Below are 15,711 nucleotides of genomic sequence, written 5' to 3'. Positions count from 1 at the left end.
TTTTACTAATACAAGTATTGATACGCGTCACCTATAACAAGGGAAACACTAATTATCATTATTAATTAAAGTTTTAGAATGGAGCAACATAACATACTAATATGATAAAGAAAAAAAACTATACTACTACTACTACATAACATACTATAGAGTCACATATTTTACTTGATCACCAATATATAAAGTATAAACGGAGAGGATATTGTTAACATGTCAGAAACAAAATTGCAATATATATGTATACGGTATTAAGGGCATCCCAATAAAATTTATTTCTTAGGAGTAATTTTTTTACAATGCATATACATATGTTCAATATCAATTTTTATCAAAGCTCATACAGAACCAATCTTAGATAGATATAAGGGCAGCCCACAAAAGTACAGACAAATCAGAGTTGTCTGCATGTACTAATTAAAGTCTACTCATTGTAATAGTAAGAATTATATAATGAAGTATACAAAAATTTAGGGAGAAATTTTTGGGTGTGTTTGCAAGAGGGAAAATAGGGTAAATATGAGAGATAGGGACATCCCCCACATCATAAAATTATTACATGTAGTGTCACACTCATCTTTTTTAGTGTACCTCACATTTCTTATTATCTCTGTCTTTTTCTCCTTACATTCCTTTCTCCATCCCACTAAATGCTCTTTGCCTCCTTCCATCCATTTCTATTTTATCCTTTTTCTTATTTTCCCAACTGAAATCCTGAGCTGAGTAGAAAACATTCTCTCCTTCAATTTAGGGTTTTCCCACCTCATTAATGAGGCTTAACTGCAACAATATCTCAGCTCTCTGAAGTTTCTGTTTGCTGCTGTGTCCCTCTCTCTCTCTCTCTTTGAGACTCTGAAACATCTCCCACACAAGGAAAAAGGTAGTTTGCTTTTTTTCTTCTTCTAATCAAAGGGAAAATTTAGAGACAGGTAAAATTTCATCAATCCCTTTTTGCTGCTTTTCAATTCCAAATTTTCATTTAATTCCTCCTCACTCACATTTTGTTCATGCTGTAAGATTATATTATAGTAGCTTGAAAATTAAGAATATGCTTTCCTTTCACTGACAGTTTCTTGATCTAGGGTTTTGCTCAGTGATTAGCGTTTGAAAAAAGCTGAATTTGTTGAACTGTGACTAGCTAGATCTCAGCTTTAACTCAAACATAACGATTTAATCATTCCACTTTTTCATAAAGAAGGAATTTAACACACTCTAAACTCTGTGTTTGGGGATTTCTGACTGCTGGTTTGATTTGTGAACCTTATTTTTCAGTTCTTGCTTTGTACTTGTACACATATACTCAAATTTAATAGAGTTATGGTATGTATTTTAGAAAGTGTGTTGTACTGTCAATGATAGTCAGATTTGAGAGCCAGATGATTACTTACAAGTTTCAAGCCCTTACTGCAATACAAGTTGTGTAACACCATGAATTATTATTCCCAAAATATAAACAAACATGTGGCCAGCAATCCACAGATCTCAGAAATTTCACTTTAATCCACAGTAATTACAATGTTAATTTCTTGTATAAATCGGATCGGATAGGAATTGAAGGCCACAAAAATGGAAAAAATTCTAATTACTTGGTTTTGCAAGTGTAGGCGAATGGCTTCCTCCAGTTCGTACAATTCGCCTTGCGCGGCGTGCAAATTCCTGCGGCGGAAGTGCATGCCGGGGTGCATCTTCGCGCCCTACTTTCCGCCGGAGGAGCCGCAGAAGTTCGCCAACGTGCACAAGATCTTCGGCGCCAGCAACGTCTCCAAGCTGCTCAACGACCTCCTCCCCCACCAGCGCGACGACGCCGTCAACTCGCTCGCCTACGAGGCCGAGGCGCGCGTCCGCGACCCCGTCTACGGCTGCGTCGGCGCCATCTCCTTCCTCCAGAGGCAGGTCGACCGCCTCCAGAAGGAGCTCGATGCCGCCAACGCAGACCTCATCCGCTTCGCCTGCGCCGGCGCCATCCCCCCATCCCCCGCCCCCGTCGTGGGCCCACCGCGCCAGCGGGGCGGAGGTGGAGGTGGAGGAGGAGGAGGATTTTATCAAAGTAATTACACATTTCCTTATAACTACCATTGCCCATGGAATGGTGGTTATAATCCTCATGGAGGGGGAGGGGATATGTAGGGATGGATGCCTTCAATTCATCTCCCCCCCCTCTCTCTCTCTCTAGGGTTTGTTTCTCTCTCACTCTTCAAATTAAGATGCATGCTTGCTTAAGTTATTTTTGGCACATCAACATCAATTTTAAATTACATGTCTAAGTCATGGTTTGCTAAAGCTATGTTTCTAGAGTCACATGCATCTATCTAGCTGTCAATTTTATAAAAAAGGAGGAAAAAAATTCAGTGTAATCCACTGCTTGATCAATTCCAAAATTATAATCTGTGCAAGTGTGATAATTTAGGCTTGATCAGGAATGGGGGTGAGACTCACTATTTTACTTGTACAAGAAATGGGCATGTGATCACTGTGGAATTGAGAATAAAAAGTTGTATTTGTGTGTGAGAGGTGAAATATTTGTAAGAGAAGATTCTCTAGCCATGAGGGTGATCTCCATTCACCCACATGTATTCTTATTTCTTGTTGAGGACCACTTCTTTATTTTCTTGCGATACTATCTAATTGCGTATAGGTTTTGGCTCGAATCAATATATGTATTCACCTTTGGGCCGGTAATTTTACTTAATTAGGTCAAATTGAAAAAACAAAATCATGAAATTTGGTAAATTTTTGGTCTAGTTCGTGATATTTTGAAAATTAGTCGAAAATTCATGAAGTTTGAATTTGTTTGCAATTACCATGTAGCGAAATTTTTAGTGAATTTGTGTCGTGTGATAGTTGTGAACAAATCTAAACTCAATAGTTTTTCTGACTAATTTTTAAATTGTGCGACGAACCAAAATTTAACAAAAATTCATTGTTTTTCCAGTAATTTCCCCTTTTAACTTATTCATATAGTGGTGAAATGATGAGTAATATATGGTCTTGAAGTGATTCTTTGCGCTGCGCAACTTTGTAAACAGATAACTATATGTATAAACCTGACATCATAATATATGGTTGAATATTGGTGCAAGTGTATATTGTATAATGATTATATGAACATGTAGTAAATAAGGAAGAGATAGGGCCCTTTGTAATAAAGAGATTTTCCACAGTCGAAAGAAAATTAATGTCTCATGTAACAGAATGTAAACTTTTATACATAGTGAAACATGTCCATCACATTTACTGTTTAGCTAAGAACATTTTGAATCTTTTGTACCTAAAGATGGAGTGTGAATCTTATCACAAAATTTAAGTTTGTGAACCTCAGCTTTTGCTCCGGACACCTTCTACAGTGAGAAACAGCTCTTTCTTGCATTGGATCCATGTAGGTGGTGGCCACCACTCCATGTACACATTTCAAAATAAAATTTCTCTATAGTTTTCAATGTACTAGTAGAAAAGTAATCAATTAAATAATTTCCAAACTATATATAGAGCTTATAGTTTTATAGGAGATGAATCAGAACTTTAACCCAAAACACTAGGGTTAGGGTTTCAATCCAATGAATATGAGCTACAAGAAAATACGGTGTGCTTGATTGCCAATCTTGTCTGGAGTCTTTAACATCAAATCATCCCTACCCTACCTAGTTGTGCAACTTCCTCATAATCAATTGCTACCATTTATTTACACTTGCTTACCATTTCAAAATACTACACCCTTTGTCCAGCCTTATTTCTTTTTAGGCGTCCAAAGTAGTTGGATCGTTTCTTTTTTTTATGTAAAATACTTAATTCTTCCTTTTACTAATTTTACTAACCTTTTAACATTAATTTTTTAAATCTAATGTTAAACGTCTCAGGTGATGGAGGGAGTAGAAGTACTCTTCACGTCCACATAAAATAATCACATTTTTTTCATTTTGGTTTGTCTATCAAAATTAATTAGTGACATTTCTATTTATGGAAATTTTTCACCACTTTCTTTTTACTCTCTCCTACCTTGCCTACTTTTCTCTTTTTCTTTTCCACTTTATCAATTCTATATTAAAACTTATGTCATCCATCCCAAAATAAGTGTACTAAAAACATAGAGGTAAAAAGTTTTAAGTATTACTTTTACCCATAAGTATTGTGTAGAATACGACGAATCTGTAGACATGGTCTAGGAAAACTGAATTAAGAACAAGTAGTTTGGCATCCTTTTTGCATAGCATTTTGAAATGGTATTTCAGATTTAATTGGGAATAAGATGTACTACTACTATTTCAAAATAAGACACTACTTATGTAGAGAATGATTCGAATGTACTTTTTCTTGTCTATGATGTAGTTCTGAACTCAAGACCTGTATAATTTTGATACTACCAATTAGTACTCTATTATAATCTCATACCAATATAAAAATGGACAACTAAAGTAGTAGTAGCAGTAGTATGTATTTTTATAGGCAGATTAATTAATATTACAATGAGGCTTCCAATTACACTAGTTGTTGTCATTGAAATACTATTGCAATGATTTAGTTATGTTATTGCGAGACACAAGCAGAAAACAATTAGATTTGGGTGGGAATGAAGATTGATTGCAGTGAGTGTAAAGTTGCTTTTTCCACAGATTTCAGAAGTAGCAGAAGCTTTCTGTCACTTCTGTTTCTCCCCTTACAATTTAATTGGGCATGCATGCACTAATTTAGTTCCATCCATCGCTTGTCTATCATCCTCCAATTCATCGTCTTCTCGAGATCAACAAGATTCATGTCTATTGGATTCTTTTTGCAGTTTTAATCGTCTTGTCAATTTCCGATCGGACACATATTTGCAACAACAGCTAGTAGTGTTGCTTATTCCATCAATTTCGTTTATTTTTTTCGGATTCAGGCAATGATTCCATCAATTTGTTTTTATTTGAACTCAGACAACCAGGATTTGATTGGAGTCACTATCCATTATTTTTATTTTTGTAACATAAAAATGCTAGTAATAAAAGAGTATTCTCTCGTGTCACTTTGACTAGCTCTTCACAAGCATTTGAGATAAATAAATGAAAATGGATAGAAAAAAAATTAGCGGAGTGAAGTGGGAGTCTTAATTTTATATAATAAAATGTACAGTGATATGATTTAGTAAAATGTGAATCATGTCTACTAAAAATAGTCTAAGTGAAACGAGATATTTATAGTGATCGAGAATGTCTCAAAAAAAAAAAAAAAGTGAGATACATAATGGGGAATAAAGGGAATAATAATTAGGCAAATTGTTGGAAAAACCATAAAATTTAGTAAAATTGTTATCAATCTCACAGCTAGTTATATCATAACTTGGAGAATTTTCAATTTTCCAATTGATTTGTATTTGTGGAAAATTGTGTATGATTGGACAAAATTCATGGCTTTTGTGAGTTTTTATACACATAAAAACCTTAAATTTTGGCTTTCATGTGCAATTTCTCCCAAATCCAAATTAATGAGATAATTGAGAAATCTATCATAGTATATAATAACAATTGACTATATTAATTATACGATTGACCAGAATTTTTATCAAATTTCGTGATTTTTTATTTTTTTATTTTATCAATTTACCCTATTAAATCCTCAACTCTAAAAGTCAAATCACTCTTTAGGTTTGCAAGTATGGTTAGTTGATATGCAGAAAATACATACGTGCATTATAAATACAAGTGCTAATTAATTCATGGTTAATATGACAACTTTTTTCCTTATACGATGGTCATAGTAAAAACCAAAGCTTATTTTATCAGTACGATTTACTTAAAAAAGTAAGCTAGATTTTTGCATCGATTTTGTTTTAATTGCTTATGAATATCATTAGTACTTGATCGTAGCTGGAAAAATAAAGAATTTTGATATATAGCAGGTAAAAGCTGTAGATACGTGTATATATTTCAACATGTGGACACATGCAACAACCCCACTACCTACATTCATTGCCCCTATAATTCGCAGGCATGTCTTTGTTTTCTTTTCTTTATTTACCAATTTTTTTAACAATTAATATCATATAGTACCTATTATATAGGGTCGTAATGTAAATAAAAGTCCGCGTCAATTATTAAATACTCCATATATTAGTTCCAAGGTTTTATCAATTTCAACTAGCATGCAAGTCAACAAGAACTTTTTCTTTTTATGGTTATAGCAAAATTTAAAAACAAAGAAAGGTATAATTCGTTTTTGTTTCGTTTGTATGCATTAATTAATATGATCATTGAATTGTAAGAGAAATAATAGTACTCAAACACATTGCTTTGGTATATTCGATGATAAAAATTCCCCCATGACACAAAAAGAAAAATTGCAGAGGTATATATTCAGAGAAAATAAATGAAATATAGTTCGAATGTATACTTATTCTATACTCTCTAGTTTGTTTTTTGGGCGACTAATAAACGGCCTTTTGTATTCCGAACAATCAAAAAATTAAGCACCATTTTTATATACATTAAGTCGCATAGAATAATAGATTAAATATAGTGAAAGAAGATTTGTTCCTAAAAGACGATAATATTCCGCCACATTTATCCTTAAATGAGACTTAAATTAAATTATTGAGCAGAAAAAAAAAAAGCTTCAGTTTCAGATCACCAAATCTTATTTGTTCACTTATTCTTGTGATAACACTATTACAATAATAACACTTTATAATAATTATTTGTTTAAAGGTTCACAAAATGCCAGCTTTGGCTTTGCGCCGTAAAAAGTGCACGAGTATATATTCAACGCCGGCGGCGTATCTAAATTAATCTCTTTTTAATCTGGATGGAATAATCTAAAGCTGCAAAATCTTTGCATATGTTAGCAAAATTGCTTATACATCAAGAACTTCAACGATATTAATATTTTGTGAGTGAAGACTCACAAGTAGTGAAGTAGATTTAATTATTTTCTTAAAATTGTGTAATCTCTTTAATTCCCTTTTTTGGCCCACAGAATTTGGGCTTCAAGTTGAAACTAACAAAATTTAATACTATGAGTAGTATATAAATTATAAAGTGATAGCACATTGATCAAGAAAAATGATTTGTGACTCATTCTTTTTATAGATTCTCCGTTGACGAAATCTGTTGATTGCAAAAAGAGCTTCTCCTGCATGATTAACAATAATGCTGCTATTATTACATGTATATCTTCATTAATTCAAAAGAAAATGGGTGTTTTATCTTTATATTATACTTTCATCTCCAAAATAATGCAAAAATATAACCTGGCTTGGCCAATGCATCACTATATAATAAATCAAAAGCTCAATTAAACTGTATATTCTCGTTAAAGTTTATGTGCTAATCCAGCCTAATGATGCATTATGATATATTTCAGGTAAAGAAAATAAAGTGCTTAACTGCACATTTTTCTAGGCGTGGTTGATAAAAAAAAAGTAATGTACATATTTTTGTAATTACGCATATTTTGAATTATTAATACTGCAACAGGGTCACATAAAAGCAGTTAATGTGTATATGGCCTACTGATGACCAAATTAATTAATGTCTCAAGTTTAAGTCTGTTACATCAAATCTCTATGGTTCCAAAATATATTTGGTTTAAGCTTCCATCCAAAACAAAAGAACGATTTCATTTATTAAAATTTTCATTTTCTTAAAGAGCTTTTTACCTCTTTTAATCGGTTATTAACATTTTTTTGTGATGGGCAAATTTAAGAATGCAAAATAGTCTTCAAGAAAATGAGTAGGGTGAGGTGGGTAGAAGAAGGAAGAAATGAATTATGAATATGAATGAATCGGGCCTATTCTTTTATCACGTAACGGCCCATAGACAAAATGAGCCCATAGTTTGTGCGTACTATAATGTCAAACGGGCTCGTTGAATTCGTATATATTTTTGTCACATAATCTAATATATTGATTGAAAGTAATTTTATTCGTATTGTGTTATTTTTAATAATCCAATTTGGGCTTCAGCCTAGCTTCAAATCTGATTGAATACTTGTATTTAGGAGTAGTTTGTTTAATCTATTTATCGTAGAGGTATAACTCATGCGATGAATATAAAATTCTGAATGCAGACAAAATGATATTTCGATTATTACACAATTTTACGGGTACTCCCTTCGTTTCTTGTTAATAAAAGCATTTTTTTTAATACGGAATTTAAAAATAGTGTGTTAAATAAATATTGAAAAAAATAAGAGAAAGTAAATTAAAAATGAAATCTACTTTTTACCAAAAATAGAAATAACTCAACTAACTTAAAACTTTTCAAAATAGTAAAATAACTCTGCTAATATAGAACTGAGGGAATACAACATTTGTACATTGTCATACGAATCTATAGCATTAAGTTACGTGTGTTTGTTTGTGTCCTAAAATTATACTCTCTCTGTCCCGCTGCAAGTAAAGTGCTTCAAATTGGATATTATTTTACAAAATTAATAATAAATAGTTAGAGTAATAATTAAAGTAAGTAAGATAATAATTTATATATAACTTTCTTCTATAGTATTTTCTCACTTATTTTATTTTATTTTTATTTTTATTTTTATTATTTATATCATCTTTGCAAAATAACGGCCAAAAAGAAACGGTCGTAGTGAGAGAGAGAGGGGGAGCAATGGTTATCATTTGTCATGTAAATCCGCATGTTTTGTTCTCCTGAAAGTGAAACATCTGTGACTCCATAACCCACGTGTCCCAATTCAGTTCTATTTAAAATTTAATCACACCATTCAACTCTTCATCACACACCGCCCAACCAGCGTCGCCATGGCGGAGAACCACCACCAGGGTCCCACGGACGTCCCCTCCACCTCCACCTCCCAAGGACTCGCCGTCGCCATTCTCTTCCCCTTGGGCAGCATCCTCCTCAGCCTCTCCGTCCTCATCCTCACCAGCACCCTCTTCGGCATCGCTCTCTCCGCCCCGCTCTTCCTCCTCTTCAGCCCCATTATTGCCCCGGCCGTCATCACTCTCGCCCTCGCGGTACTCGGGTTCTTGACCTCCGGGGTTTTTGGTATCACGGCGCTGTCGTCGTTCATGTGGATCGTTACATACTTTAGGAAGATGAGGGAGCAGTTCGAGCAAGCTAGGCGGCGCGTGGGGGACGCCGCGAGCCATGTGGGCCAGACTGGGCCCAAGCCACCGCATGGTCTTTGGGCCTGGGCCCATTAACGTTGGCACGATCAGTTTTGTGAAAAGAGTTGTTCCAATAATTGCAATGTCGCTTATAACTACTAGATTTGAGTTGCAGCTGTCTGCTAATTTAGTTGAATTAAACATGTTTGTGCAGTTGCTTTAAGTTTTATTCAAGTACTCACAAACACAAAATCAATAATCAAAAGGATTAATAGTAGCCCAATGAAGTGAATCTCAGTGTTGACCGACTAAGAAATTTTAATCTAATCACAGATCCAGTTTTAAGATCCATAATACATAATGGGATCAAGGAGCCCGATGAATTAAGTCCGTTTCTCATAAGCTAGTTCATTGCGCTCCACCGTTTCCCCGGTCGTTTCTATGGTCTGCAGCCGCTGCCACCACCCCTGATACTCCGCCGTTGGATCTCTCTCTCTCTCTCTTAACTCGATGTCCTTCTTCTTGTGTCGAAGGTATAATTTTCCAGAATTTGTATTATTTCTTATGTTTCTATGTCTCAATCCGCAATTCTGGTTCAATTTTGTTTTTTTATGCAATCCTGCAACTCTGGAGTTGAATTGTGAGAGCAGATTTGAATTAGTTTTCCATTTATGTGTCAGAGGTTCTTATAGCTAAAGTTCCGATGCCCTTCTCAAAAAATTGTTTATTGACTATTCATCCTTATCTGGCGCTCAAATATGAACTAAGTTACTGTTGTGATTATAGATGGCAGCTCAAATTTTAGATATTTTGTGAATGATTGAAAATGTGATTATATGGATTAGGTTTGAGAACACTGCAAATTTTTTTATGTGAATACTTAATCAAACATTTCAGATAAACTGGATAGATTTGAGGATTTTTAGAGCAGAGGTCTCTGGTTTTGATTTGAACCAGCTTCCTAATCTGTGCATATTTGCTGTGATATCCACTTGCAACTATAATTTCCAGCAGCAAAGGAATCATACGATAATTGTTAGTAATTTTGTATTGTTCAGTTTCATTGAGCAAATGTTTTAGTCCATAAGGATGCTTTTTGGTGTTTGGGAGTTTCATGTTTCAGATATTAATTTCAGTTGCTGACTTGTTTTCCCCCAATGACAAAGAACCTCTTAGAAAATTCGGACTACTCTCTTCACCTGTTCAATGCTGGTATATATGCTGTGCAGTTAAACCACTGATTAAGTCTTAAATAATGTCAGCTTTGCAAGTTTCATATGTTTCTCTTATGCAGCTTGCAGAAAATGTTCGCACTGGAGAAATTTGTAGCTTCTAATGGGAGAATCATCTGGGGTTGGTTGTTCCTTATCATTGGAGCCTTTTCTTTCACAAGTTTCCTCTATGCTGCTGTCATATCTAAGCTTCAGCCTCCATCTCATAATGTTATCATCCGTGCCATACAAAATGACTGGTATTTTTCTTTTAATCAAAATTCCTGTATTTCATTGTTCATAATTGTTACTTGTAACACACTTAGAAGTGGTGGCCACTTTCTTAGTCTATAGATTTGAATTCAGTTAGAATTAATCCTGTTGTATGCATTGGCATGCTTCATTGAATGGGAAACTTGAATGTGTTTTTTGGGTGCAAATTATCATTATCTTATTGAAATTAAATTTAGCTCCAATCACATCGTGACTCCAACATTCATACTGCTAACCTCAACAAGTTATGTGGTTGTCCAGGTATTATTGCTTCTTGATTCCCATGACACTTCCAATCCTTTTTGTTGCGGTGTATTTTCATTGGCTGAGCATGAAGTTGTTCAAGCATGCCTGATCTTACAACTCCCACAGCAACAATTCAGTAAGACCAGCTGCCGCTTTCGTGCACATAATCAATCACCACCATGAAATGTGATGACGCCGTGTTTCTCTGTGGATGTCGAGCTCCCATGGTACAAGAAACACCCAAAGCTTGAAATTAGCATTGGCTGTGTGTGTATACACAACGGTGGGGATTACAATTCATACCTGAGCTGCATCAATCACGGAAATGCTGCAAAGCTTACTAGGCACATTTTCTTACTTGATCTTGTGTTTCTTGTTTTGGAACCTTCATTGATACGGTAACAACTCTCTTAACATATCATACAACAAAATGGAGCATCAAAGTTTATTGTTTATTAGCACAATGATCTTAATTTTTTAATTATACCAATTTTTTTTAGTGTACTTTATTAGTTGACATAAAACCATGTCCTTGTTTGCTATATTTATGGGGCAAATCCATTTCCTTGCCTCTTGCTTGCTCCAAACTGGTGTTCTTGTTGCCCAAACGAATGATAGCTTCGTTTGTATTGTTGATCCTCATAAGGAAAATAAAATTCTAGTACTACACACTTGGTCAATTTGCTAAAATTAGGCATATGGATTGAAGTAGTGGATAAATTTCCTATATGATATAGTGATACATACAAACTCTCATTTCATTACCTGAGGCATGTCATACCCCTCATAAGAACATCTTCAATGAAAAAGGTAAATTAATATAACTAACAATTAATGGAGAGATAAAATCTTATAACTATCCTATTAAGTATTAACCTACCCTCAAAAGAACATCTCCAATGGAAAAGGTAAACTAATATAACTAACAATCAATGGAGAGATAAAACCTTATAACTACCCTATTAAGTATTAACCTTCTTTTCATGAAAAAACTCTTCTCCAATGGGGAAAAGATATTTGAGAATGTATCACACTTTATATTTTTTAATGCATTTTGTACTATTATTTTATTTTTAAAAAATAGTTTATCTTATTATATATTTTTTTTCTTTGGAATGTGTTAGTCTTTAGAATGATATATTTCACTTTTTAGAAAGGTAAATATATAATTTACCTTTTCCCCTGAGATAATTTATATACTTTCCCCCTTGGAGATGCTCTAAGTATGTGTTCCACTTCATTCCATTAATAAATAATTTCAACTCTTTTACTTTCGCAAATTATATTTCACCCACCTAGTCAGTGGAAAAATACTGACAAGCATAATCATAAGTTTTTGTTAATTTTTTTTGTTAATTTTTTTTGTAAATTTAGATGCTAATGATTGAGTAAAGATATAGATTAAAAATTTGAAGGTGAAAAACATGATTTACAGTGAACTATATACTTAATTTTGACATTTTCTAATAATAACATACTCCATATTTGAGCCAAAATAGTTGATTGGCACACAAGTAATTAATTTTGCTAAGAAATAGTTTAGTTTATGTCTTCCGAGTTTCTAATTGGATTCTTTTGCAAATACTGAGAAGACAAAAAATTGGATTTTTCTAAGAAATGAAAGTGAATAAAAATTTGTAAACGTATGGCAGTTTGCACTGAACAAATGTGGAACATCCCTCAGAAAAATTATTTCGCATCAAGAATTTTCAGTCTACTTTTAACGTTAGAATTCTGGAAAATATTCATCATGGGGATGATGGCTAGTAGCTAAAAAGTTGAAAATGAACATAAAAATGTAAAACACAGAAAGGCAGAAGATGAATCTTTGCAGGAAATTTTTGTGTGAAGAAGAATCGATAGCGAGTCGAGTCAGTTATATACTCTATTAGGGGAAGGGTGGCGGCGATTGCGAAGACGAGGATTAGGTTTATTTGAGGTAAAACGCCCAATTTGGTTATTTGGGCTTCCATTGTCCAAGAGTTTAAAGTTTATTCAGCCCATTAGCTCATTTTGGGTTGTACTCCTATATATGTTGAACACATTATTTCTGCACTTATATTATTTTAATTTCAGTGTGCTACAGTATTTTACACTTAATTTTTAGGTATTTTAAATAATAAGTAGTATTTATGTGTTCGTTTAGGTGTTTATTTTACACTATTGATTTAACTTTAAGCAAACTCATCTCAACGTGTACAATAATAAAAAAAATTTAATTTGTATGGTTCACCAATATAATTTTATTTGGGTTACTACTTTTATTTGTGATCAAAATACAAGTAATAACAATAATATTTTTAAAACAGAAAATGAAATTGTATTATATTAAAAAGATTAATAAAGTTATAATTAGAAAAATAATAATGATAAAAATTACATAACATATCACTAGAGATTATATAAAAATACTTTTAAGTATTGACCAATTATATGAATTTGTGTTATGTGTATCTCATACTTTCAAGATATGGACACTTATATATAAGCTTGTAGTATTGAACCCTCGTACATTACAAAATATATTGGTACTTAAATCATCATTCTATTTTTTTAAATAATTATTGAAATATTTAAATAATAAGTAGTAAGTACTTAATAATTATTTAAATATTATACTACTATATATTATTGACCTTTCATTGGGTTCGAGTCGTTCGACCCAATAAATTCTATTTTTTCGATTCGTCATTGCACACTCAACTTGAATTGATTATACTCAAACAAGCAGTGGCGGAGCCACATTGGGGCCGGGGGGCCCTTGGGCCCCTCATCCATTTTACCTTATCCTATATATAATATATGTATACAACTATAACCAAGGATATTTCTAGCTCAGTTGGTTCCTTGTTCTGTCTATCATTTGGAACCTTCCAAGTTCAAGACACCTTAGGCGCAAATTTTAATAATTTTTATTGATTGCTTTTATATTTCTCTTTTATGTTTAAAACCCTATTATATTACATGTTTATGTTTATTCTCTTTCATTTTGAAACTTTAATCTATACATATTTATGAATAAAAATTATTTTATTGTCCCATAAATATGTATTATTAATTGCTTTTATATTTCTCTTTTATGTTTAAAACCCTATTATATTATATGTTTATGTTTATTCACTTTCATTTTGAAACTTTAATCTATACATATTTATGAATAAAAATTATTTTATTGTCCCATAAATATGTCAATACTACCGTAATACTAACATCGTTAATTTTTATTCATAAGTTTTGTTGATTTTATCACAACTAGTAATTTTATGTAATGAATTTCACGCACTAACTTATTATCTTTCGATTTAAGAAAATAAATTAATTCACACTGACTTTGTCCATGTGTTTATAGGTTCTATACTTCTATTGTCCATGTTTTACTTATTTTCACTATATATCTGTTCCTCTCAACGATCCCTCGAGCTCGTATTGCTTATGCGGCTATGTCTCATTGGCTTTGGACAATATTGACATTTGATATTAAAAAAATTAAACGATTATCAATAATAAATTTAGACCCCACTGATAAATTCCTGCCTCCACCACTGCAAACAAGTATACTAAGAAACTCTACACTAGACCCAATATATCATACTTCTACATTATTAATTAGCCGCTACAATACAATTGGTAATTTCTAGCTTTAACTAATAAAAACAATAAATAAACCTTGCTTTAGAGCCGAAAGAACATAAAGGCAGGGTTAAGACCTTTTTTACCTTCGAAAGAAGGGAAGAACATTCCAAGAAACAAGATAATTATTGATATATTGCACTTTCTTAATTTGTTTGTTAGTGAAAGCAAATGTAACTTTAAATCTTTCTACAAATGATTTCTATTCAATTCCATGTTAGTTTTCCCTATTAACAAAGCAAAGACGAAGACGAAAAACATTGAATATATACCAAGAAAGGAATAATTTTCTTATTTGAATATAGTTTATTCATGCAATAATGGATACATCGATTTGTAAAGTTCCTCAATGCTCCACTTGTACACTCATTAATTAGTGTTGCTTGCTTTTATAAAGTTCGTAGCATTCTTATTCATTTTAAAGTTTGGTATTGCTTGCAAAAGTTGGATCTTTAATTATATATATTTACATTTTTATATACATCTGTCATACGATATATTTATAAAAAAGCACCACATATGTGATACTTTATCTAATTGTATGATTTTAAATTTTTCGAAGAGAAAATTGCAATTATTGCTCATAATAATGCGTCATTTATAGGTAACATCGCTTCATTTATAATAGCATGTAAACGTACTATCTAAAAAACCTTGAGTTTCTGATTATATTCATATGTGAATTTCCATTAATTAATACTATAAGGGAATTAATATAGTTTTCTACATCGAGCTCTAGTTTATTTTAAAATCTTTGACACTTGAATGATATAAAACCAGGGGTGCTTCATAATTGCAATCAACAATAATTGGGGACAAGTGAGTAAAAAAATCTACATGTAAGAATATGTATTTTTCTATAGAACAGGATCCTGCATGAAGACTTTTTGCTTTTAGAAGGCAATCGCACACAAATAGTACAATGCTTTTTACATCTTAAAAATAATTAGTGTAGTCAAAAAACATTATCCAACATAAAGCATTAATCACCACATTTGAAAGTATGAACTACTTGACTATATGACTACAGGGTTGCATCTCCTTTTGAAAACATTAGGCATTTTTTTAAAGTGAGATAAAATATAACAATGGTTTGTGTTAAAATGACAACCCCTTTTAAAGTGACACCGTGACACCACTTATACAGCAATATTATAAACGCTACACACCGATATTACAAACACTACACAGCAATCTATAGATTGTTGTATAGTGTTTCGGATATTGTTAGACAAAAAAATTGTTGTATAAAGACCAGCAAATTGTTGGCCGTCTTTTTTGGGGTCCTTTTTTGCCACGTGGCAGCTTATTAT

The 15,711-nt window shown here is 32.7% G+C and overlaps 3 protein-coding genes and 1 non-coding gene across 6 annotated transcripts; 3 read left to right on the top strand and 1 right to left on the bottom strand.

Annotated features, from left to right (window-relative positions):
- Positions 1-642: 642 nt before the first annotated feature.
- On the top strand, positions 643-2,601 carry LOC125187730 (protein LATERAL ORGAN BOUNDARIES-like). 2 transcript variants are annotated; one of them, XM_048084356.1, is made up of 2 exons: positions 643-877; positions 1,602-2,601. In XM_048084356.1, the coding sequence occupies exon 2, from the start codon at positions 1,606-1,608 to the stop codon at positions 2,122-2,124; it is 519 nt and encodes a 172-aa protein (XP_047940313.1). In that variant the 5' UTR covers positions 643-877; positions 1,602-1,605; the 3' UTR covers positions 2,125-2,601. The 2 variants fall into 2 exon arrangements, with proteins under 2 accessions (XP_047940313.1, XP_047940312.1); XM_048084355.1 differs by having other exon boundaries at positions 643-926.
- Positions 2,602-8,687: 6,086 nt separating this feature from the next.
- On the top strand, positions 8,688-9,267 carry LOC125191115 (oleosin H2-like). Its single transcript, XM_048088581.1, has one exon. It carries the CDS (start codon positions 8,730-8,732, stop codon positions 9,132-9,134), a length of 405 nt encoding a protein of 134 aa, XP_047944538.1. The 5' UTR covers positions 8,688-8,729; the 3' UTR covers positions 9,135-9,267.
- Positions 9,268-9,403: 136 nt separating this feature from the next.
- On the top strand, positions 9,404-11,272 carry LOC125191116. Of its 2 annotated transcripts, XM_048088582.1 has the most exons (4): positions 9,404-9,571; positions 10,149-10,250; positions 10,333-10,509; positions 10,784-11,272. In XM_048088582.1, exons 1-4 carry the CDS (start codon positions 9,549-9,551, stop codon positions 10,875-10,877), a joined length of 396 nt encoding a protein of 131 aa, XP_047944539.1. In that variant the 5' UTR covers positions 9,404-9,548; the 3' UTR covers positions 10,878-11,272. The 2 variants fall into 2 exon arrangements, with proteins under 2 accessions (XP_047944539.1, XP_047944540.1); XM_048088583.1 differs by lacking the exon at positions 10,149-10,250.
- A 1,170-nt stretch (positions 11,273-12,442) lies between these two features.
- Positions 12,443-12,527, bottom strand: LOC125191435. The gene has a single exon (XR_007171119.1). It is a non-coding gene; the product is annotated as a small nucleolar RNA R21 (small nucleolar RNA).
- Between the last annotated feature and the right edge of the window lie 3,184 nt (positions 12,528-15,711).

This window comes from Salvia hispanica, chromosome 5, assembly GCF_023119035.1.
Source record: "Salvia hispanica cultivar TCC Black 2014 chromosome 5, UniMelb_Shisp_WGS_1.0, whole genome shotgun sequence".
In the NCBI taxonomy this organism is placed as follows: Eukaryota; Viridiplantae; Streptophyta; class Magnoliopsida; order Lamiales; family Lamiaceae; genus Salvia; species Salvia hispanica.
The sequence above is the reverse complement of the archived record's forward strand: the minus strand, read 5'-3'. Positions and strand labels throughout refer to the sequence as shown.